This window comes from Camelus dromedarius, chromosome 27, assembly GCF_036321535.1.
Source record: "Camelus dromedarius isolate mCamDro1 chromosome 27, mCamDro1.pat, whole genome shotgun sequence".
Classification (NCBI taxonomy): Eukaryota; Metazoa; Chordata; class Mammalia; order Artiodactyla; family Camelidae; genus Camelus; species Camelus dromedarius.
In genome coordinates, this window is record NC_087462.1 from 18,872,392 (window position 1) to 18,897,572 (window position 25,181).

The 25,181-nt window shown below is 50.5% G+C and overlaps 1 protein-coding gene across 1 annotated transcript in view; it reads left to right on the forward strand.

Moving 5' to 3' along the window:
• Positions 1-3,382: 3,382 nt before the first annotated feature.
• KCNIP1 (potassium voltage-gated channel interacting protein 1) overlaps positions 3,383-25,181 on the forward strand; it is a 196,879-nt gene continuing 175,080 nt past the window's right edge. Inside the window, exon 1 of the mRNA XM_010980437.3 lies at positions 3,383-3,924. Coding sequence (XP_010978739.1) covers positions 3,864-3,924 — 61 coding nt within the window. The 5' untranslated portion in view covers positions 3,383-3,863. The remainder of the gene's footprint in view (positions 3,925-25,181) is intronic.

Genomic DNA, 25,181 nt, shown 5'->3' on the forward strand with positions numbered 1-25,181 from the left:
TAGGGACCCTTTGATGTCTACCCTTTTAAGGATCTCACCCTCGGGGTCTCACCCTTATGATCCCATTTAAACCTTAATTTTTTTTCCTTGGAGCCTCCATCTCCAAATGCAACCACTCTGGGGGTTAGGGCTTCAACATATGAATTTGGGGAGGACACAAACATTTAATCCACATAAGGTGGATGAGGGAGGGGATCAGGGCTGGAGACGGTGCTGGAACTAGCTCACCTTCCGGATCTAGAGGAAGCCACAGCCATTGAAGCCCAAGCTGGTTGGGGCTGGCAAGATCATCTTAGCAAGCACACCACGTCGGGGGCTGCAGGACAAATGGACCTTACACGCAGGTGAGAGATGGGGGGACTCCCTCTCTCTCCACGCAGTCTCTTTTGCAAGTTCCCAAGAGGCAGGGAGTGCGGCTGCTGGCTTCTTTTTCTCTCTTGTTCCTCACACTTATTGTGCATTCCTACTTAGATGCGTTCTTTGTGAGCACCTCACGGGTGATGTCTGCTGCATCACACAGCATGCATACGTGTGCGTGTGTGTGTGTGTGTGTGTGTGTATTTATCTGTAGATAAAACCTACCACACAGGGCATCATCAGGAATAAATGAGCTCTTGTGCATGTAAATATCTGGTACACGGTAGATCTATGAATGAACAAATATTTGTGGAATGAATGGATCTTAACTTGGGAAAGTGTGCTTCTTTCTTTGAAGGGCAAGGACGATCTGGTAATCATCAGTTTTTACTTACTAATTGGGTCACTGAGCAAAGAAAATTAGTTTGTTCATTCCTTTATTCATTTATTGAACACCATCTGACTGCACCCCTGTCCAAAACCAGGGGTTAAGCAGACAGTGTAGAGCTACATCAGTAGCAGTCCCTGCTCTTAAGGACCTTGCAGTCCAGAGGGAGAGACAGATAGAGAAGGGGACAATGAGATGCAAGGTAGTGAGTGCTCTGATGGGAAAGAGGCCCCAAGTGCTTAAGGAACCCCAAGGGGGGCACCACTTGGAGCCAGGGAGGGATTCCTGAGGGCAATGACACCTTGAAGTAGATCTTCAAGCATAAATTGAGGTTGTCAGATGGAGAAAGAGCTGAGTGACATTCTAGGCAAAGGAAACAGCATGTGCAAAGGCCCTGAAGCACAACCACGGAGGGCACATTAGGGACTAGTGAGGGTCAGTGTGGTTGGAGCCCCAAAGGGAGTAGGGTCTTAGGAGATGAAGACAGGCCACAAAAGGGCCTCGTAATTCCCACTCAGTGGTTTGAACTTTATCTCGGTGACTTCACTTTATTCTCACTGCTCAGAGATGACCAGTCTTGAACTCCTCTAGAGGCACTTTATATTTCTATGTGTAAAATGGGACAACTCACTTCTACTCTGCTTCTTCAGAGGGTTGTGGGGTGGAGGAGTAATGTGAGAATGGCATCCCAGCCTTTTGTAAACTCTCAAGTGCTAGTCCTGGTCTTCAGGTAGTGCGGAGATGAGCAGAGGCCTGAGGGTGAAGTGGCTCCGTGCTCCATCCAGAGACATTTGTGAAGCCTGGAGCTGCACCATCACCCTCTCCCCAGCAAACATCCCTCTGTTCCTTGAGTCCCGCCATCCTAGTGGGTCCTCTTGTGACCCCAGACTTCAGCCTCACCCTCGCCCTTCTTCCCCAGCAAGGAGGGAATGAAGGAGGTGGGGCCAGGCCCTACCTGTCCTTCTCCATCATCCAGAATCCAAGCCTCCTGGACATAGATAAGCCCTGACTTGGCAGTTAGGAGAGCTGAGGCTTTGAATCTTGTGGGGCCCAGAGGAGAGCTCCCCAGCTCAGTGGCCCCCAGTGTCCCTTTCTGCCCATAAGAGGGTCCCCAGGATGTGGCAACAGAACCCTGGGCTCCAAGTTCTAGTCGCACATCCTTGCTGGGTAACTGCAGGCAAATTTCTTGCCCTCAGTAAGCCTCAGTTTCCCTCTGTGGTGATGATTAGACATGACCTGCCTAACTCACAGGGTGTGAGATGATGGGAGCTGTATAGCAACAGGCAATACAAATGAGATGAATGGATGTTACTAAATGCACCTTCCCAGTTGCACAAAGTAGGACATGTGCTAGGATTTGAGAAAGCATCAAGGGCCAAATAGGTGAATAAAACTAGTCAGGATCCCTGGCCAAGTCACAGGACACCTGTGTCCTTGGAAGGGCAGCTAATGGTCTGGAATGAGGGGGAACAGCTCCTGAGGGCCCCGTACCCTTGTGGTACGACTGTATGCCTGTGTGGCTTTGAGTCGGTGTGAAAGTGGATGACTGTGATGGTCTTTCGCACTGACTGCGTGGGCATCTGCATGCCTCTGTGTTTGTGTGTGTGGTCCTATGGATGCACCTGTGGGTGCTGTGGGCTGTGAGTCTGTGTGTACACCACCACTGTCTGTGTGGGCTTGCGGGACCTGTGCTCATGTTTGTGTGACTACGTGTATGTACATGCTTATGAGGCCGTATGTCGAGAGCCTTATGATCTACAAACACTGTTTATAATGGTTACCCAGGCAGCTTGGACTTGGAGGAGGGATGGGGAGCAAGGAGGGGAGCCGAGCTTGCGGCAGGCGGGGCGGGCAGAGCGCGACTTCCGCACCGCATGACGCTCTGGCTTGGGAGTCTGTTCCTCAGGCTTCCAGAGAGCAGAGGAGGGGAGATGCCTAAGGGGAATCCACAACTGGAGGATTGGAAATGGACCCAAACTCTGCCCTTTCACATGAGAAGCCAAGACAGGGGCTGGGGGCCTGTGCATCTGTAGTGAGAGCTCACAGCAGGGAGACTGCTTCCCCAACTCAGCCATTACCCCCTCAGCACTAACTCACAGCCTGCTCCTAACCGATGGCTAATAAATTCTTGGGGATGAAGAAGGGAGAGAGAGGGGGGAGAAACAAGAGTAAGGAAGTGTCCAAAGGGCCCTAGGGCTCCTTCCCCTTCCCCAATTCCCTGTCATTCAAAGGTGGCCCTGGCGTTGGAGGAGCAGAAGGGCACCCTCCTCCCAACACATCCCAGTTGGATGTGTGGTTTTCATCCCTTCCTGGGTTGAGGAGAGTTTTCCCCCACCGTATGAATTCCCACGGTGGGTTAAATAAGATTTCCCTTGAAGTCAGAGGAACCAGTGCACCCCACACAAGGACACACACACGCACGCACGCGCGCGCATTCTTCCGGGTGGCAATCTGCTGCCCCCTGAACCCCACCCACCCGCCGGGCGTCCGCGCCCGCGCGCCCCTCGTGCGCCCGGGCCCCGCCCCTCCGGGGTTACCCGCCGGCCGCTCTCCGCGCGGCTCCGACGCGCCCCGGGCCCCGGCAGGCAGGCAGGCAGGCAGGCAGGCAGGCAGGCAGGCAGGCGCGCGGCTCCGCTCGCAGCCGTGCCGCTCCGTTCATTCATGATTGGTACTCGGCCCCCCGAGACCCAGCCCGAGCGAGCGCCGGGAGGGGGCGCCGAGCGTGCGGCAGGAGGGGCGGGCAGTGCGCGACTCCCGCACCGCACGCGGCTCTGGCTCGGGAGCCTGTGCCCGGCGGGCGCGCCAGCCCCGTGTCCAGCGCCAGGCAGGCTTCGGGGCATCGTCCTCGGCCCCCGGCGGGCAAAGCGGCCGGGCCCGGGTCCGAAGGCTCACCAGGAGCGGCTGGCCCCTGTGAGTCAGTGCATGTGCGGGGCTGAAGAAGGAAAGACACGGTTCCCAGCGCCCCGGCCCCACGCTCGCTGAATACCAAGCTGCGGGCGAGCTGCCGGGTGCTTTTTTCCCTCCTCCAATTCGGAGTAGAAGATCCACACTGATTTCTTTCCAGGGGAGGGGAGGGGCAGGGCCCGGGGTCCCAAGTCGCACACAAGTCTTCGCTGCCATGGGGGCCGTCATGGGCACATTCTCGTCTCTGCAAACCAAACAAAGGCGACCCTCGAAAGGTAAGCCACCTCCTTCTTTCTTTTGTTCCCCTGCTGGGTTTGGGGGTGCTCAGGGCTGGGCTGGGGTGTGCCACCTGCCCCACTTGCCCCGGACCCCCCTCTCCATGAGGAGCGGGTTCAGATTCCTGTATCCAAAGGAGTAAGAAACCGGCGGGAGGATTGGTGTGAACACCCGTGAGCTCGCAGAGGAGGGAGCCAGAGTGGGCTCTGGCCTCGGGGGGCAACAGGACCCTTCTGGGGCACCAGGTGCCGGGACCCGGAAAATCTGTAGGAGCAGAAGGAAGGGGGGAGTGGCTGGATTGTCTGGGTGGAAATGTTGGGACGCTCTTTACCATTCCAGTGTTGGCTGGTGTTTGTGTGACTGTGGGCACCCAGCAGTGGCGCTCACACATTCACACACTACCCACCGGCAGCAATGCTGTGGAGACCTGGGGGTCCACCAGAGAGAGAGTGTGCTTTCTGCCCCATCAATAAACCTCTGCAAGCCAAAAGGAATCAGCTGCTGCCAGGTGGTAAAACTCCCAGGGCTGGTGTCCTGGTGGCTCAGGGAATCAGGAGCCAGGGCATCACGCGAGGGTGCTGCCATGCTCTGGGAACCGCTGGGGAGCTGAGGGCATTGTCAAGGGCTGGTGGATGTGTGCGCTAACATCAAGGATCAGAAAGCATCATATCCTGGGGCCTGTCCCGCCTGGATCCCAGCTGGGACAATCTCACCAGTGGGACGGTTGTCCAGTGGGTCCATGTGAAGTTGGGGAAAACATGTGTTGTGCCTTGGGGGACTATGCTGGAATAAAGCGACTGGATACAGTTAGGAAAAAGAATATGATGGGTCTGGTTTGGTTTGGTTTCATGCTCAAATACTATTGTGAGTGGTGGAAGGACTTTAAGTAACCTGACAGTTAAACCTTCAGGTTCTGCCACTGGAACCCAGGCTCTGGTTACAGGTGGGGTTACAGCTCCAACTCCTTATGCAGGCCTGTGATTAGATTTGTGTTAGAACAATGGTGGACTCCAGGACGCACAGTGAGTCCACTCTTAGGACTTGGTTGGTCTTTCCGGATTCATTAGGGAAGGCTGCATCCCAGAGCTCCCTGTGAATAACCTGTTCTCGAGGGGTGCAGGCATCTGGCCCAGCCCCCAGAGACATCAAGCTGACTGAATACTGAGGAACAGGATCTCTCAGTGACGATCTTAGGCATTCAGAGCCTAGACCATGGGAAGAGGCCCATTTGTCCAGCTGAGTTATACATCCTTCTGGCAGGGAAGGGACTGGTTGTCTTAGGCAGGACAAGTCTGTGAGCCTTGGCCCAGGACCTTGACATTCAGAGCCTCCCTTCTCATAGATCCTCCGATACTGCTTGACTAGGGGCAAAGTTCAACACCAAAGCCTGGTCTCCTCCCCCAACATCTGACCACCATGAGGTCCCAGAGCCCAGGGGACTGTGGGGACAAGAAATTCTGGGGTTTGTTTTAAAATATTTGCAATGCCTTTGGTACTCCTGGGAGGCAGCTAGGTATCAGAGAAAGATCCTGGACCCTCGAGTCCAACAGAGTCTGGGTACAAATCCCAGCTCTATCCCTCCTTCCTTAAGTGACCTCAGGAAAGCCCTTCACCTCTCTTAGCCTCAGTTTCCTTATCCATGAAATGGGCGGGGGTACTATCTCCAGGCAGGAAACTGGTTGTGGAGGAAGTGGAGAGAGGGAGGACCCTGCCTCATATACTGTGTTGGCTGCAGCCACCAGGGACCCAGAGGAGATTGTTGAAAGATGCCAAGATCAAATGAACCATGGATCTGCGCTCCTTATGCGGGCCTCGGCAAAGATTAAGAGCTCAAACATTACTGTCTACCATTCCCTTTTTGTACACAAAACCCCAGGTCACCCTGGATGAATTCCTGCAGGATTCCCAGAGGCCAGAGCTCTTTGCTTCCCTGTCCTAGGAGTCTAAGAAAAAGAAGAGGGGTCACCAGCATTCAGTGAGCTTCTACTGTGTGTCCTTTATCTGCCATTTCTCACTTAACCCTCACAACAAGTTCATTGCAGGTCTAGGGCTATTGGAAAGGCCACCATGAGAAGCTGCCCTGAGCCCTGGGTGGCTGGTCAGCCCCACTTGCACAAAGCCCCCACCACAGTGGCTGGAATTGTCCAGAGCTCCAGCTCTGTACACCACCCCACCCCAGGCATTTGCCCTGGAGCAGTCTTATCTTCTTGTCTTGCTCAGTGGGATGCTGATCAGCAGGAGACCCTTTCTGCAGAGAGAAGTGGCTCGGAAACTGACCAGAAAGGCTAGTGATCAGGGATCACTTCCTGGTCTGGCCCTTTCTCCCATTTCGACCTAGGTTTCACCTTTGAAAGGGGGAAAGTTACATTACGCATTTTCTCAGGTTCCATCCAGTTCTCAAATTTGAAGTTTTTTGGGTTTTTTTGGGTTTTTTTGCTGATGCTCTTACCAGTGCTGTGCATTGTGATCTCTGAGACATCAGGCTTGGATCTAATTAGAATCAGTCAGAAGAGTGTAGTGGAGATTTTCAACTCAGGAATCAGTCTCCCTGCTGGGTTCAAATCCACGCTGTACCACTTACTAGCTGTATGACTAAGCCTTGTTTTCCTCAACTACAAAACAGGGACAGTAGTAGATACCGTCTTAAAATAGCTGTTGTGTTGTGTGGATTTCAGGGATAATGCAAATCAAATGCTTAGCACAAGCTCTCCTACATGGGAAGTAGTCAACAAATTGTAACTACTATTCAATTTATGACTCTGCTGTTTGGGGCTTCCAAATGCCTAGAGTAAGCCATCCTGGAAGTAGTCCATGCCTCTGGAAGTCCTCACAGTTCATTTCTGGAGCTTTCTTCCTGCCCTGTCCAGGGAACTAGGACCCAGACCCTAAGTACTCAGATGCTGACTCTGTTGCTGAAGCCCCCACTGACCTCTGTTTTGTGGTGGTCCTGAAAACATTGTATCTTGTTCAACAAATACACTGTGTGTTTCAAAATTATAATTTGGAATGCCATACATATAAAGCTCCACATGATTTAGTGCTGAGGGATGAACGTAGCCCAACCTGGCTGTTCAGGGAGAGCTTCCTGAAGGCAATAGAAATCTAAAGTGATTTAAGAGCTGTGCCACTGAATAAAAAGCATTCACATTAATTTCCTGTCCCACTCTCTGTTTGGGGTCCTTGTCTTTAATTAAGAAAGGGAAAGGTCCTGCTTCAGGGATTCAGCCTCTGCATCCCAGGACCTAGGTAAGATTTCTGGCTCTGGGCGTCTTGTGTGTGCTTATCAGACCAGGGACACTGCTCTGGGCTTAAAGGGTTGGGATGTCACGGGTGATCAGAGGAGAATCATGCAGGCGCAGCAGCTGGGGCCTGGGCAGGGCAAGAGAATTTAGGGAGAGCATCACTCTACCAAGGGCATCTCAATGGAGATTCGCTTATAGCAGATAATCCCACTTTGCAGGGGTGGCTGTGTTATCAATTTTCCGTGACCGAGGGACAGCATTTGGAACCTTCAGGAAGGACTGAGCTTGGAATTTCCAGAGTGTTCACTGAATAGATGAGCAAACAAAATCCCACAGCTGTTAGAGGCTTTTCCTATGGCCACGTGACAAGCTAGAGACAAATATGGGACTGTTTTAGTAGATTAGTAAGCACCTCGGAATCTCAGACACCTTATGGAAGCCCAGTTTTCCTGATGAGGCTGGGTTTGGGGTTTATTGCTTGGGGCAGCGTGTTCAGCCACCAGAGATCTGGGGGACCAACGAGAGGCAGCGAGGCATAGAGAAGCACTAGCCCTGTTGTCACACTGTCCTAGGCTCAAGGGACCTTTGGCAAGTCATTTCACCTTAGAAATGTCATTTTTTTAAATATCTAAAAGAGGAATACTGACTTACAGAGGTATTTGTGCCTTGAGCAATACCAGTTTCTGCATCTTTATCCATTCTGTTAACTCTGTATTACCCTCCCCGCCACTTCCTTATCTAATAGTTAAAATTCTACCCAGATTCCAGAACCTCACTCAGCTGTTTCCACATTCAGGAAGGCTTCCCCAAGCCCCAGAAAGAAGCGACTTCTTCCATCTAAATTCCTTAATCTTTTACGGTGTACAGTCTCATGAATCTCAAGTCATGCTTTGAATTAGGCAACTGATGGAGGTGTTAACCCCTCACCCCACCCCCAGAGCATCAGCTTTTTGAGGGGAGCTTTTCTGAATCATCCTTCACAGTCCCCAGCTTGGTTCCTTGCACATAGTAGGTACTCCATAAATCTTTTCTGGAGGAAATGATAAATAACAGAATGCTTGGCCTCTCCCTGTTATTTCCTAGAGTTGCAGACCCTGCAGGAAAAGTTAGCTTCCCACTGGAATTTTAGTTACCAGCCCTCTGCCTGGAATGAATTCTGTTATTTGGTCTGCTGGCTTTGAATTGGCTTTGTCCACGAAATGTACTGAATCTGTTTACCATTTAGCAGGGAAGTGCTGAGGACAGTATTCCTGCTCTCCAGCCCTCTCTGATAGCCACAAAAGTACGCGGGGACTACACCCAGTGCCTGGCACAGTTCTGATCCTCCCAGAAGAAAGTCAGTGGAACTCAAGGTGGAGGGAAGAGGGAGATGGGAAAGACTGAAATATGGAAGTGAAAGGACGACTGCCTGAAATCCTTGGGGTTTTTTTTGGCCTGGTCCCTGCAAAGGGCCCATGTCTTGGACCTCTTTGTGTACCTAGAAGGGCTTTGCTCAATAAATGCTTTAAAAAGTGCAGAGGAGCAAGCGAGTGTGTACATTAAAAAGTGAGTGGAAGAATGAATGAGGGGATAAATAAATGAGTGAATGAGTGAAGAAGCAGATGAAGTATCGAAGGAATGACAGAAGGAATGATTGAAGAAATGAGTGCATGCATGAATGAATGAATCCATAAATTAATGAATGGTTAATGAGATCCTAGAAAGGCTATGGTAAAAGACTGTCTTTGCATGAAGAGCATTGCTAGTCAGGCTACCCGAATCCTGGATCTAAACCCCCCGCCGTGAGACTTGGAAGGAGTCAGTGGTACAGGAAGCCCTGGTATAATTAGATAATTAATACTAAACTTATAACAAGTGCTTCTTGGAAAGCTAAAAATTATAAATTCAGTCAAGAAGTATTCTGATAATTTTTTGGATACCAGTAGGTGTGTAGTATTTTGGGGGGAAGGTGGGAAAATGGGAAAAATATCTCTAAGCTTTCAGTCTCTTTTTGATTAATTAAAAAAACTAAGTGAGGACTGACCCACAATGGCCTCCCTTGTATTTTAGGTTACCTTTATGTTTTCTGGGTGAGATCAAGAACCTGTGTTTTTGTCCACTCAGTTATTTGTTCACCAAGCAATTCCATAAGTATTCCTTAGCAATGCTTCCCTGATGTTGTTTTGCTCAAGATCCACTTCTACTTCCCCACTCTTCCTCCACTTCCGCCTCCCTGTTCACCTGGTGAACTCCTACACATCCTTCAAGACCTCATTCAATGTCACCCCTTCACAAGTTCTTATAGGCAGACCACGTATCCCCCTCCCTTGCTCCTCTACAGCTATTGCTGCTTCCCTTTGCCACAATCCTAAACATTACGTAATTATGGATTTACACGTTTATGTCTCAGACTAGCTCTCAGGGAACAAGTCTTATTCCAGGACCTCTGTCAAGGCCTGATACCGATGGATGTTGTCGGCTCATCCGAGTAGTGCAGGGTTGTGGTGGCGCCAATGAGAAATCCAGATCTGCTCATGGGGAAAAGTGCTGCAGAGTTCTGCATTATGGCCCTGGAGCTGATGCTCCCATTTATCAGGTGGAGGACGAGCAGTATTGGTGGAGAGAGAGAGAGAGAGTGTGTGTGTGTGTGTGTGTGTGTGTGTGTGTGTGTGTGTGAGTCGAGAGACTGACTGAGAGTCCTGGGACCTGCAGACAACTTGGCTTATCTCTGAACGCTTCCCCTCTCTCCAGGTGGTGTTTTAAATAGGTCACCTTTAGGGAGTCTCTGTTATCAGTTGAGATATCACTAGCATCCCATAACCTAGCCACTGGAACAGAGCGTTGGATTAATTCTTGTTATTCCAGGCCAAATTGAAACCCTCCCAGGGGCAGTGGGTGGGGGGCGCCATGGGAACTGCACTCAGTGCAGATCAGGAGCTCGGAGTCGGGCTGAGCGATAGGACCACTGGGGTAAAGTAAGAGCTTTGGGTTCAAACTCCAGCTCCATGGCTTCCTAGCTGACTTCTCTGAGCCTCAGTGTCCTCCTCTCTAAAGTGAGGACCATGACAAGTGTCCCCCTCAGGGCTGTGGAAAGGGTCAGCAAAGTAGTGAGCACTGTGCGTCGCAAAAGGTGAAGTGATTTTAGCAGCTCGGGGTAGCGCTGGCTTTGCTGCTGCCTGTTGTCCCATCTCAGGGCAGGTCCCTTCCTTTTCTGTTTCTCCCTCTGCATAGTGACTGTGAGTCCTTGGTGATCTCTGTGCCTTCAAGCTGTGGCCTCTGATTCCATCCCTCTGGGACCCAGAGCCATCACAACCATGGCCACTGGAATCCCAAGCAAATTCTCTGGGTGGCTTCTGTGGGAAGCTGTCAGTTGTAGATGATGAAAGAAATTCCCAACAGTGACAGAGGAGAACGTGGATTGTCTGCTGAGTAAATAATAGCTAATAATAGCTAACGTTGGCCTCACCTTGCTCTGTGCCGGGCACCTTGCTCTGCCCTTTTCCCATGTTTATGTTATTAAGTTCTGTTCCACCCAGCCCTAGAGGACAGACCCTATTACAGTTCCCATTTTGCAGATGAAGAAACTGAGGCTCCAAGGAGAGAAGGGTCTTGCCCAAGTTTGCACAGCTTGCACATAGCAGTGCCTGGTTCTGACTGATCCCAGAGCCTGAGGTCTTAACCACCATACCAGCCTCCTCCCCTTCTGGCCTTGCCTGGAGGAAAAACAGCCAAAACAGGGCATGTGGAGGTTGGAGAGTGGCATCCAGGGATAGACGAAGCACCTCATTAGCCATACAGAACAACCAATCCATCTGCAGGCCTTGAGCAAAATGCTTTTAGCCCCATCTCAAACCACCCCTGGATCTGATTCTGTTTAATCTGACGCTGCAAAAGCCTGAATATGAAATGATTGGGGGCAGCAGGCCAATTAGCAAATTCATTAATAGGATTAAACATCTCTCCTCTGCTCTAATCATTTATATGAACTAAATTCTTCTCCCTTTGTTACAGCCCTCACTGTCTGTCAGTGAAGAATAGAGCATTTAAATACCTCCAAGGCTGTTAGAATTTCAAACCATCAGAATCGGGGACCAGAATCAGTCAGTGTTTTCACAGGGTCGAGAGAGGCAGGAAGAGGCCGGTCAGTGGGTGGATGAGTGGCCATCCTTGCAGAGGACACACATGCAGGAACTTGCTGGTGCATTTGCCCTCTGTTCTCTCATTAGTTCCCTTCCCATCCTTAGCCACACATTGGCCTAAATCTATATTACACACATGTAAGTGGTACTGCAGGTGTGGACATGTTCTCTTGGTTAGACAGACCTGGATCCAAAGCCTGGCTGGGCAGCTTATTAGCTACTTGACCTCAGGCAGGTGCCTTCTCCACTGTGAACTTCTGTTTCCACGTCCAGAGAATTAGGACATTGATAGTAATGACCTCCAAGGTCGTTATGAGAATTAAATACAATAATATATGTAAGATACAGTGGTCAGAATATCGCAAGGGGGCATTAGAGGCAGGTTATTGCTGCCTGGAACCATGCTACTCAAAGTGTGGTCCTCACACCAGCAGCATCTGTATCACCTGGGAGCCTATTACAAATGCAGGGTCTCAGGCCCCTACTGAATCTTGCATTTTAACAAAATTTCCTGGTGGCTTGGATGCCCACTGAAGTTAGAGGATCATTGACTTAGAGTACAGAGTATAGTGTGTATGTGTGTATATACACATATATGTAATTATAAGAGTATACGTCAAACTGGAAGGGACCTTTCAAGCCTTCTGGTTTGAGTATCATTTTTGGATAACCAAGCAAGTCCAGAGAAGGCAAGAAGTTTGCCCATGGTCACACAGCTTGAGTGTCAGACCTGGGATCTGAACTCCAGGCTTTCCCAGCATTGTATGTTCTTATTATGAGTTGCTAGGAAGTTCTGTTCCACCAGATTAACATTTCTGGAATTAATCTTTTTTTTTTCTTTTTTTTTCCTTAAATGAAAAAAAAAAAGGTATGCCCATTAAGTTTTAATTTGCTAATTTCAACTATTATTCTATCCAAGTGAGATCCTGAATTGTGATTCTACCAGCCATCACCTTAGCTGTACCTCCAAGTTCTAGGCTACCTGAAGGTATGACAAGGCATTCTAGCTCTTCATCTAAATTGCTTCTAAGACCATAGGCCAGGACAGGGTGCAGGGCAGAGCTTTGTGAACTAGCGATCTCCCCGAGGGATTTCATTGGCAATGCTCAGAAAGGCAGACCAGGCTGGCCGCCTGGGTTATGTGCAGAAGCCTTGTGTGGGATTTGAAGCCAGCAGATGTGACAGAAGTTAGTAGGTATGGACAAAGGAAGGGCCTGAAGCATGCAAGTCAAATGCCTTTTCCAGGGCGCCTAGTAGGACGTCTCTGCTGGGAAAAATGAACAATCCTAGTTATTATAGAAATCTTCCTGCACTAAGCAATTAACCAGGACTCATCCAGGGTGAACAGGCTTGTTTAGGGTAGAAATGGGAGAGCTGGGGAATGTTGCTTGAAGAGGAGGAATTCTGACTTTTGAGGGCCTGCTGTGTCCCAGAGCCTTCTGCATACTGAGTCTTCTTTCATTTCTGTAGTAGTCCTGTGACGGTTGTAATGTCCTCGTTTTGCAGATTGGGAAACTGAGGCTCAGTGAGGTTCTAGGGATTAAAGAGCCAGGATTTGAAGCATGTCCGATTCCAAGGCACCTCTTCAAGCCTGAGGGCACGTACAGGACAAGCAGGCTTCTGATCCCCAAGAAAAGGCTGAGCTTCTGAGTTCCCAAGAACGGGAAATGACAGCCGCCAGCCTCCTCACCCATCCAACCCCCGGCCCAGAGGGAGAGGAGGGGTCTGCGGGTGGCCGAGGGAGGGTTCTGGAGGCCACGCTGTGCCCACCTGCCCTTGGGAAGCCACTGCATTAGCATCCATGTGGCAGAGGCTGCACTTTCTCTCCATCCCTGGGACTCACCCACGTAAGACTCTCCCAGGCGATCAGATGGTCAAATCGCACACTCAGCAGGATCTCTTAGAGAGCCTTTCTGCTCACTTCCTTCCCCTTCTCCTTTGCATGTGCCGGCACTGGGCTGGATTAGGACTCTAAGCCTTAAAGGCACCGAGGCTAAAAGACTGTGTCCCCAACACCAACCTGCCCCACCAATTGCTACTTAGACAATTCAAAACAGAAACAGTAAGGTAAGTCTAAGGAAATCAAATGAAATTCAGATTTTTCCCATGATGACTTCTTTGATAATTTTCTTGAAATATAATATACTTTCAAAACATGTTTTATCAAAATTTTCTGATGCCTCCGCTTTTTTGGTACTTTAAGCATCTCTTGAAATGTGCCTGTTGGATGTTTCAGCATCAGAGTTGGAGACAGACAGGAAAAAGGGAAAACTCATCTGTACTGAGCACCTGCTATGTGCCAGGCACTGTGCAAGGTGCTGACAAATATAACAATAACACAGTTAATATTATAAAAGCTTTTACAAGAGGAAGAATAGTAAAAAGAAATAACCTTTGGGTAACAGTTTGTATCAAGGACTACTCCAAGTACTTTTGGTACATTAAACTAGTTTAGTTCTCACAACAACCCTATGAGGTATGTACTATGACTATCCCCATCTAACAAATGAAGTCTCCTACTATGAGAGGAAGGCATTCATCTGCCCATTTAACAGATGAGGAAACTGAGTCTTGGGAGGAAGTGACTTGTCTAAGTCCCTCCGGACGGCTGGTAGAAGAACCAGGATTCACACCATCTTGGACTGACTCCAAATGCAGCCCCACTCATTTCCTGGAAGCACTCTGTTATTTGATATGTCCCCAGAGTGCATGGTAAGGATGGGTGGGAAGGCCTGGGACTAAAGGTTGAGTATTAAATCCTGCCCTGACTTTCTCGGGGCGCCCTTCACTCCCTGTAGTATCTGCTCTCGCCTTGTGCTACTATACTGGTTCTTCCTCACCTTCCAGAGCGACCACTCTGTGTCTTGGTCCACATCGTGTAGCTTGTCTGGGAGCCAATTCAGGCTCCCATCTGCCTTCCCCTGAAGGAGGAGATGAGAGTGATGTAGGACACTGTCTTTGCCCTCAAGGAGCTTCACGCTGGTGATAATAATAATAATATTAACACAAATCTATAGAGCTCCGACTTTGTGCCAGTCAATTTAGCAGCTTGGTTTATATACAAACCTTACAGCATCGTGAGGAAGTTAACACTATTACTGACCCTTTGCAGATAAGGAAACTGAGGGCATAAAGAAGGAAATGTTCAATACCTCATCTCTCATTTGGCCAACCCAGGATTTGAACCCAGATGGTTTGACTCCAGCGCCGACACGCGTAGTCACCAGTCTAGACGGTATCGGGGTATCTAACTGTACTAAACTGCAGATTGTGTTACACTGCGGGGATTCCGAGGAGGGGAAGAGCATCTCTTCCCGAGGGGCAGGGCTGGGGAATCAGAGAGGAAGGCTGAAAGAGGTGGAGTTTGAGGCTGATAACAGAGCGAGGGCTTGGCCCATGCAGGAATGTAGGTGGTGAAGCTCTAGCCAGAAGGAATCTCATGAGCGACGTCAGTGAAGTAGACAAGAATGGAGAAACACAGCACACATTTGTGACTTGGAAGATGTCAATAGAAAGGCTGTCATCAGAAATGGGAGGGAAGAGAATGGAAGCTGAATTGGAGTCAGGCTGTCCAGTTCTGGGAGGTGGGAGAAAGGGTCCTGGAAGGTAGTAGAGACAAGAATGAACAAAGGACAAAGTAAATGGGGACTGGGACTGTCCCCTCTCACCCCTCCCTGTCTCCCCAAAAGTCTCCCAGTGATCACTTGCTCCCACATCCACTCCCTGCTCCCTCCCAGTGCTCTCACTGTTTGTCCTGCATGATTTAGCAACTGATTGCCTTGAATTGCTCTGTAATCATTCCCTGTAAACATGCCCTGACTCTCCAGTAAGAGTACATTTTCCTCAACGACTGGGACCTTTCTTCCTGTCCTTCTGAGCTCCACCGAGAAGCTCAACACCGTTGGGAGCCCACGGTTGGTACTCGGTGACTTGGATTGACGTTTCACAGAGATGCACGAGGACTTGAGATTCCCTAATTGGGATTAATGTAGCAAAGAAACTTGGGCACAGCTCTGACTCCTCCCCCATATGCAGCATATCCACATGATCTGAACATCAAAGATTGTGGTTTAGTGCAAAAACAGAGCATTGGAGGCCATTCCATCACCGCTTACTTAGAGTTGATGGAGATAAAAAATGGTGTGAGGTGTTGGGTAGAATAGAACCAAAGGCCAGTTCTAACTTGCCCCTTAGGAGCTGTGTGGTTTAAGAGAAAATTTAACCCTTCTCTGCATGTCAGTTTCTTCATTGATTAAATAATAACAATCATGGTATCAACTCATTGGATTTCCACGAGGGTTAAATGAGACAATGTGCACGTAGGTGTTTAGTAAACTGTAAGGCAGTACAGAAATGGTGCGTATCAATATGTCAGTGATGATAATACCTTAGTGGTAGTGATGGTGTTGATGATGGTGGTGGTGATGACGCTCGTGATGGCAGTGGCGATGGTGGTGGTGTTGGTCGTGGTGATGATGATGGTGATAAGGAGGATGCTGTTAGTGGTGCTGGTAACTATGGGAGGGACAATGCTGGTGATGGTGGAAGTGTTGGGGACTGATGATAACAGTGATATTAATGGCAGTACGGTGGTGATGGGTGGTGTTTATGGTGATGATGAAGCATGATGATGTTAATAGTGATGATTACAGTCGGGGCAGTGATGGGAGTGATGGGAGTGCTATGGTGGCAGTGCAGTGAGGGGTGGTATTAGTGGTGGACGGTGATAATAGCAGAGGTGGTGCTGGTGATGGTGGTGGTGGGGATATAGTGGTGTTAGTAGTAGTGTTGGTGGAGGATGATGGTGGTAGTGGTGGCTGTAATGGTGGATGGTGGTAGTGGTGTCTGTAATGGTGGTGATGGTGGTAGTGGTGGCTGTAATGGTGGCGATGGTGGTAGTGGCACAGGTGGATTCAAGGCCGTAATTCCCTTTGTCCAGTCTATCTTCTTTGACCAGGCTGCGCAGAAGGATTTCCCACTCCCAGAATTTGAAGTCCCCCAGTTGTATCTGTCAACAGTAGGAAAGAATAAGACAAATCAGCCCACGCCTCTGGATTTCCACTCTTATTCATGGTTGGTACTTTCAGAATCATTTTCATATAAGCTGCCTTCTTGACACTTATATTCCCAGCATGTAATGCAGGGCCGCGCCTGGTACACGGTCAGTCATCAATAAATATTTGTGGGAAGAAACAGTAAAGCTGCAGAAGGAAACAGGCTGTGCTCTCAGGTGAACTCCTCAGTGAACTGTCCCACCTCCCGAGGTGCGTGGGGTCGCCAGGCAGCTCCCCAGCTGCATGACATCGGGGTGCTCCTGCCCTCACGCCAGGGGTCGCCAGGCAGCTCCCCAGCACATTGGGGTGCTCCTGCTCTCACGCCAGGGGTCTCCAGGCAGCTCCCCAGCACATCAGGGTGCTCCTGCTCTCACACCAGGGGTCTCCAGGCAGCTCCCCAGCCCATCGGGGTGCTCCTGCTCTCACGCCAGGGGTCTCCAGGCAGCTCCCCAGCACATCAGGGTGCTCCTGCTCTCACACCAGGGGTCTCCAGGCAGCTCCCCAGCCCATCGGGGTGCTCCTGCTCTCACGCCAGGGGTCTCCAGGCAGCTCCCCAGCTGCATGACGTCGGGGTGCTCCTGCTCTCACGCCAGGAGCAGGGTGGCGGCTGCAGCAGCCCTTCTTATGTGGCACGCTGGGAAGCCTGCCCAGGAGCCCCCTGGATGTCCACCTGGCCCAGCCGTGTTCTGCCCTGATTCTGCACTGCCGGCGTACAAGCAGCAGCGGAGAAAACGGCACCTCCCGTCTGCTGCTTCTGGCGCATCCGTGCCTCCTCCCCAGTGCCCTTCCTTGTGCAGAAAGAATGAGAGGCTGGTCCCACATCTGGAAACATTCTTCGCAACCATCCCTCCCCTTCATCCTGGGAGGGATTACAAAGTGGCTTTAAGTCCAGTCCCTCCACAGCCCACCTTTCACCCTGGGCAGGTAAGTCACATGGAGGGCCTCTGTTCATCTTGCAAAAGGAATCATCACGTGCCCACCTTGTAGGGTTCTTGTAGCTTTTACGTATGTGGCACATAGTAAGGGCTCAGGAAATGGCAGTAGTTCTTAATATTGGTAGCATTTATTATTTCTATCCCTAATGCAGAGACTAATATAATAGGTGGTGAATTATAATTGACCAGAGATTTTGTGTGTCTGTCTTTGGTGGAACATATATGGCTTGAATTCACCTCAAATCTCCTGGTCTTGGAACTCTGAGCCTGAGGGGGTCCCCTGAATGGATCACATGTTGTTGATGGGGTTGTTTAGGAAAATGGAGGTGACCTGTAGGCATTTGGGTCCAGGCGCTATTCTGTCAAATAAGGAATTAGATTTGGAGACTTAGAGAGCCTTAGATTTAAATCCCAGGCTTGCCTCTCATTGGCTATATGATTCTAAGTGCAGTTACTGTGTGAACGTTTGTTCCTCCGTGTGTCCAGTGAGGTTAATAATACCAGCCACATCAGTTCCCTGGAAAAGTATGGAAAATCAAGTGTAAATGGAGTAAGGAATGGGGATTTGTCTCCCAGGCAGCTCAGGATGGGAGGCAATGGTAAGACCAAAGTGGTTTGGGGGTTAGAGCTGTCTGCAGCCTTTATCTGTCTTGGAGTTGATTTGTTGTTCCCCAAAACCCTGGAACAGAGTGAAGAAGGGGCTGAAGGAAGGGGGAAGGGTAATAAGAGTGTGGAAGGAAATGCAAACGTGTTGAGTGGAGGGAGCAGGCTGCCTGCCCATAGCAAGCACGCAGTAGAGGGGGAAGATAGAGGGAGAATTTGTTCGCTATTGGCATGTTTACTGTTGTGATCATTAATGTTGTTCAAGGGTGTGTACAGGAATCAAGGTAGAAAGGAGAACTCAAGCAAAGACACAGGATGAGCGAGAGGATGGAGGGACGGACAGAAGCTAGGCTGAATCTGTTCGAGGATACAAAGCACCACGTGCAATCTGCAAAGAATGGAAACTGAGACAGGCTGCTGCTTACACCCCCCATCCCCGACTTCTAATCTCAACCAATGACTCCATATGTCAATCAGGAGCTCTTTAAAGGGTGTTTGGTGTGTGTGCATTTGTGTGGAGAGAGCTAAGGAATGCTGCCCTGAATGGACATCAGACACTGGACTGGGCATTTAATTGTCACACACTCCTTAGAGGTAGGTATTGTTATCTCTGTTTTAGAAATGTGAAGACTGAAGCTCAGAAAGGAGACGTGACTTGCCCAAGGTCCCAGGTCACCTGGCTGACAGGTGCATGGACAGTGTTGGTCCCACACGTGTCTGTCACTGAGGTCTCTGTAGGGCCATTGCTCAGGGGGCTCTACACCTACTGCCTGCGCTTAGCTCCATTGGACACGGGAGGAAGTTGAGGCTCAGGAAAGCTGCTTCCCACGGTTGCACAGCCAACTCGACGCAGCAGCAGACGAATCCAGTTCTCCTGGCCGCCAGCTCTGTGATCTCTCCCCGGTGGCTCGCACATCATTGGAACTGACAACACGAGAGTCTCCCATCCCTTCTCTCCTTCTCCTCCTGCCTTTCTTGGCCTTCTTCCAGAACTTTGGAAGAGCAATATACCAAACTCAAGAGACGGAGAAAGGCTGTAGGAAGCGCAGACCCAAAACCAATGTGGTTTTCACACAGCTTCCATCTGAGCCGCTTGGGAGGCAAGCCCTTCCCCTGCCACCACTGCTCTCCTGTCAGTGGGCAGCAGACAGACTGAAAGGCTGACGGATATTGCTCCTCTCAGTCCACACCCCACTGAACGCAGAGGGCGTTCCATGTTATGGTGAAATGCACAGACTTAGAGGCCAGGCAGTTCTTATCCGGAACTTGGCTCTGCCTTTCTTGAACTGTGTGATCTTGGGTAAGTCACCTGCTCTCTCTGAACCTCAGATCCTTCGCCTGTAAAATAGGGCTGCTAGCTCCCTCCAGAGTTACTGTGGGGATTAATTGAAAAGTTGTATATAAAACACCTGCCCTGTAATAGGCACTCACCTGAGGATTAGTAATGGTTTTGTTTGTTGTGATTTGACTCAATGAGTCAAATAAATCTAGGCTCCTCTGCAGCCACAGTCCTAGTCCTTAGCACAAGGGTGACAGTTCCTAATGTGCTATCATTACCTCATCTATTACCCATGGCAGACGTTGATCATCCATCATAGTAATCTTTCCTTCTGAGCTAGAATGTGACTCAGAATCCTTCTTAACACAGCATTCCAGGCAGTCACTATCAATTGATTACGGTTGGCATGGGAGATAGATGAAATTCATTGGCATTCCAGTTCTGATTAAGTTTGTATTTGCTGCTCCAGGCTGTCTCTCTGCTCTGCCTCTATTCTGGTTTTGTGAGTGCATGTCTGTGTGTGTGTGTGTGTGTGTGTGTGTGTTTAAACTCCTCTTCCAGGCTGAAAGACCATTCCAGTCATTTGCGTGTTGGTTTCTTTGTATAAATCTCTATACTTTCAGAATCCCACGTGCCGTGTCATGCCTGTGGCTTAGAATCTGCAAGAAACATCAGGTTGTATCTGGGAAGGAAGGCCAGTGGAAATCAAGTTAGAACTTGGAAAAGCAAATCCACACAAAGCACACACCATCAGCCACCTTTAGGAGTGACACACGATATGGTAGTTGGATATGAATTTGAAGTCTCAGAAGATTTAACCCTCTATTGTCTGACGATTGTAATCTCAGGGAGGTACACCTAGAATAGAACAATTTAGTCTTTGAGGTAATGCTAGTTGCTGTAACAAATAGACCCCAATATTTCAATGGTTTAACACATAGAATTTTATTTATCATTAATATAACTATTCAGTGTGGGTGTTCCTGGCGGGTAAGGAGCTTTCTTCCATGTAGTCACTCAGGGATCCATATTCCTTCCATCTTGTCACTCCACCAACCCGAGGGCCACCTTTACATCGAGATGAAGGGGGCAGAGATGGCACAAAGCTTCTTAACCCCTGTGGTCCAGCCATGGCAAATATCACTTATATACAGATTTCACTGGGGAGAGTTTGTCTTATCCTACCCAGATATGGTGGGACGGTGGTGGGGGAGGAGGCAGAAAACGTGCTCTCTGGCTGGCCCAGCGACAATTTTATACCCTTTTTTTTTAAAGAAATTTTTTGAAAAATTGAAATATAATCAGTTTACAGTGGTGTGTCAATTTCTGGTGTACAGCAAACTTTATACTCTTGTAAAAAACGCAGCCAGGCCTGCCACAGACAGCAGTTCAGACAGATGGGAACCCAGTCAGCTGGGTGGAGTCCTGCCTGGGGAAGGAGTCTGAGGCCAGTTGCTGTTTGGTCATCCTGGGCACGGAGAAGGGCAGCTCACGGACGAGAGGTCAGCAGGCAGGGTCCACACCAAACCGGTCCGGGGAAGTCCTGCCCTGCCCAGGGGCATGGCCTGTGTGATCCCGGTGTCAACTGTCTCCCTCCTGGGGAAAGGATGCAGCCAACCGTCAGATTCTGTTGCCATTAAACATTCTAGAGGCCCAGCCAGCATCCCAGATGACTCTGAGTTCACCAGGAAACTTTATTATTATAACGTAGCAGCTCTGCCTCCAGGGAGAGACCGTGCTGGTCATGACAGCTTCAGCAGTCCTGTTTTGCATGGCAATTCCTTTTCTCAGTGTGGTTTATATTTTGGTCTCATGATCTGGGTTAATGGGAGTGTTCTGCCAGATGGGTTCCCTCTGGGTGTGCCAGCAAAATCAGGTTTCCGAACCTCCAAGGCTGGGGACCAGAGGCTGGGGAATTCGCCAAGGTAAATGCCATCTCGCGAAGTCTCTGGGAAGCAGCCAGCAGCCTTCCCTCGGCACCACTCCTGCCTCATTACGAGGTTTCTCCGGCTGGCCCGTGCATGTGTGGGAGCTACATTCACAGCCCCGTAGGCCTGGGTCTGTTTCCAGTCGCATGTGGGACTCTGGCAGCTTCTGCCTGATCTCTGTATGGGAGGAAACAGGAAGGAGAAGAGGTGAGAAAAAAAAAATTCCCGTGTTCAGTTTTCCCTCCAAAGCACACCTTGTGAGCCTCGTCTGTACGGGGTTTGGAACAAAGGAATCCTGGCGCTTTGATTATCCTGTCTGCGGCTGTTGTTGAAATGAGTCTGACACTCACCAGCGCCTTAGTAGGAATTATAATTACATCAGAAGACCTGAGGCAACTGAAAAAAACTGATTAGCTGCTTGCTCTGAGTTGATAGATTTTTCTCTCCCGCCACCCACCCCAGGTCATAAATAGGGCTGTGGGAGATCGCGGAAGCTCTCTGGGTGTCAGCAGTCCGAGGTGGGGCTGTGTACATCCAGGAAGCCAAACCCAGTGATACTGACAGGTCCCCCCCTTCAGACTGATGGGTGCCCACCTGCTCCTGCACAGAAGGTGCCCCTTGGGCCAGCCGGGGACTACGCTCTGATTTCGAGCAGAGGAAGGGAGCCGGGCTGTGGCGAGCATCCTCAGAGCAGGCTGATGGTGATTGGATTGTTAGTGATGCTCTGAGAAGCCCTCCCCCAGGAAAGCTGGAGCCTTCTGCCAGGCATAATTATTGCATGGATAATTACACGATTCAGAGCCTGCTGGAGAATCCTGGGCTGGTGCCAGAGCAGAAAGGCAGGGTTTTGGGACTGCGACCGGTTACTGCTACTCAGGGCCGAGTTTGAAAGAACAGGGTAATCTATTGGCCTCCTAAGTATCCCAGCTGGCAGGGCCAGGGCTCGACAGATGTCAGCCGACGGAGGTGGGAAGTGGATGCGTTCGCTCTTCCTCTGCCCACCCTCGTCAAGGAGGGATCCCCAGAGTTCTAACCTAAGCCCTTTTGTGTTCTCCCTCCACACATCTCCTCCCTGTGAGAGCCCATCTCCTCCCACTAGCACCTATATGCTATGGACGCCAAGTACTCCAGCACCCACGGCACCGTCTGAGCTTCTCCAAGCACATGCTGGGCATCTCCGAATGGATGTCTCCTGCCACTTCTCCTGCCCCATGCTGAGTTCCGCTCTTCTTACCCCAGTCTGCTGCTCAGCCATATTCTCTTCTTGGCCAGCAGCACTCCATCGTCCCAGACCAAACCCCCAGCCAGAAACCCAGGAGTCCTTCCTACCTTCTTCTCCCCCATCACCTGCAGGTCATCTGAGGCCAAGTCACGTCAGTTCTACAGCAGGTGTGTCTCTTGCATTCTGCCTGTCCTCCCTTCCCACCTTGCATGGCCCGGGATCATCTCTGGCTTTCTTGTAGTGGCCTCCTCACTGGCCTCTGTACCTCCATCCTCAGTAACTTGAGACCATCCTCCCCACTACCTCCAGATCTGTCTTTCTTAGTGTAAATCTGGTCACATCTTCCCATGCTCAGCTCCCTTCAGTGGTTTCCCATCACCCTCAGAGCCAATTTTATCCCTCCACAGTCTGGCCAAGCTCCAGCACTGTGTCTCCTGTCATACTCATGACAACCAACCTTGTTGGATGCCACTGTGCCCTTTCCTTAGTTGCTCAGACTTGGCCTTGCCATGCCTGAAAATGTAAGTGAGGAATGGACGATGGAAGGCTGAATGCTCCAGGCGCTGAAACCGGATTAGGGTTTCAACCTTGGCTCCATCACCTGCTAGCTGAGTGACCGTGGGCAAGTCACTTGAACCCGCCGCTCTGTTCTTTCTGCCTGTCTACAACTTGGAAATAACAAAAGAACCTATGCCATGGGGCTGTCGGGAGGATTCAATAAAGTGATTCGCGTGAAGCACTCAGAGCTTAATCAGCGCACAGTAGCTATTTTATTAAGTGTTCGCTGCATGTCCCAAGGTGGATACTCACAAAAGAGCAAATCAAAAAAAAAAAAAAAAAAAAAAAGATTTGAACTAGTCCACTTCTTCATTTTGCAGAGGGAGAAACTGAGGTCCTGAGAGGGGAAGGGCCTTACCTTCGGCCACCCCAGGAGTCTGACTCCTGAACCCCACCCTGGAGCTCTCTGCCGCATCCTGGCCCCTCCTAATGTGGAACCGGACAGCTCCCTCTGGAAGGTCAAGTGCTCTGAGTTCCCCAAGGGCTCACCAGGTGTGACAGAGCTCTCCCTTCTACTAAGCCCCGGCTTCTGACAAGTGGGTTGGGGCAGGGAGTGAAAACATGCAACTTGGCCTAGTTCCAGATTGAAGGAATGAGGGGACGTCTGATGGCAGCTGCAGTTATGGGGAGTTTCTGTCCAAGGCCTGGGGAGCTTTGTCTGATACAGTATAGCCTTAGAGAGACCCTGGGCTCAGACTGAGGTGCCCCAAGTACTGGGTCCTCACCGTGTGCCCGGGACCGGTGGGAAGGGCCCACGCCTGAGCAGCCAGGCCAGCCTGGGCTTGGGAAGCCGCTGCCTCCGTGGGCAGGTCCCTGTCTCTGGTCTCTGAGTGGCTGAGCCCACACACTGCAAATGCCTGGGTCCTAACCTGGCTCCAGCCCTTACCAGACGGATGACCTTGGGCAAGTAACTTAACTTCCCTCAGCCTCAGTTTGCTCTCCTGTGAAATGGGGGAATCAAAATCCCCCATAGGAGTACTTTGAGGATAAAGGAAGTAATCTGTGTAAAAGTCCCTAGCTAGTGCCTGGGACTTAACAAAGCCTGACCAGGGACTAACCAAGCATTCCAGTGTCTGAAGTGCACCCATCTCTGCACACCAGCAACCTGCACTCCCTTTCTGGAATGCGGGGGAAGGAAGACCTCCATAAAAACCCAACATAGATCTTTGCAGATTGGCAGTTTTTCCTTGAGTTAATTCGGGAGCCTTGACCTTTCTTGCCATGTGTCTCTGACTCAGACTGCTGTGTCGCAATGCCAGCCAAACATGGTGACAAGCCCCTTTCCTAAGCAACTGAGCAGAGGCAGGAGTGCTCTGGAAGCTTCTCCTGGGGGGAGAGGGGTGGGTGGGTGGGGCAAGCCTTCTGACTCCCCTGGGTCTGCCTGGGTGAAGGGAGTAATTCCTGTAATCGTGGCTCTGCCGTCCCCCTCAGCAAGGGGCGAGGGTTAGTTGACAGTGAGCTGGCAGTGCCTCCCCTCTGCATCCCTTGCTCAGAAGCCTCACCCCTGCACAGCCTCACCCCTGCCAGTCACCAGGGAAACGGTGCCACCGCTGGGAATGCCAGAGTCGACCAGGCTGCTCTCCTGGGGCCACTCATCTCCACGCTCCGTGCAATTCCATCTCACAACCAGCCTTGGAATTTCTCCCAGGCCCCAGGGCCCCGCTCAGCCCTGCCGAGTTTGCAGTTACTGGCTCCTGCTGTCTGCCCAGATCGCCAGGCACTTTCACGTACAGCTGGGTTCCTCCACCTTCCGGCTGTGCAGCCTTGCTAGACTCATGTCACATTCCTGGGGACTCAGTTTCCTCATTTGCAAAAGTCAGTTTATGTGCTGAGACTTTGAAGAGGGCACCAAGTCTGCAGCGCTCAGAACAGGGCCTGGCCCGCAGTACACGTTCTGTAAAATCAACCTTTTTTTGTTGTCATCGACCCTACATGGTACCACATTTCTCCAGATGAAGGGAGGTCCACGCAGTCAAAGGACATACTCCGGGGTCGATTTGAACCCAGATCTGTCGGGTTCCAAGTCCTCGGCTCTTCTGCTCTTTCTGGGCTGTGGCAGAGCTGTTACTGGAGAGGTTCGTTCATCCTTCTGCATCTCAAATGTGTACCGTACCCAGGTCATGCCCCTCTGTAGTTGGAAATCTTTCCTTCAGGGCCTTGAAGATTTATTGGAATTGGAGAGTCACCAGTGGAACCCAGATAGTGACATGTGGGAGGGGAAGACTGAGATACTGTCAGCTGCTTTCATCCCATTCCCTCAGTCGAGCCTTGCACCCACACCCTTCATCTGACTACCCACTTCCTGTCCTCTGGGGCT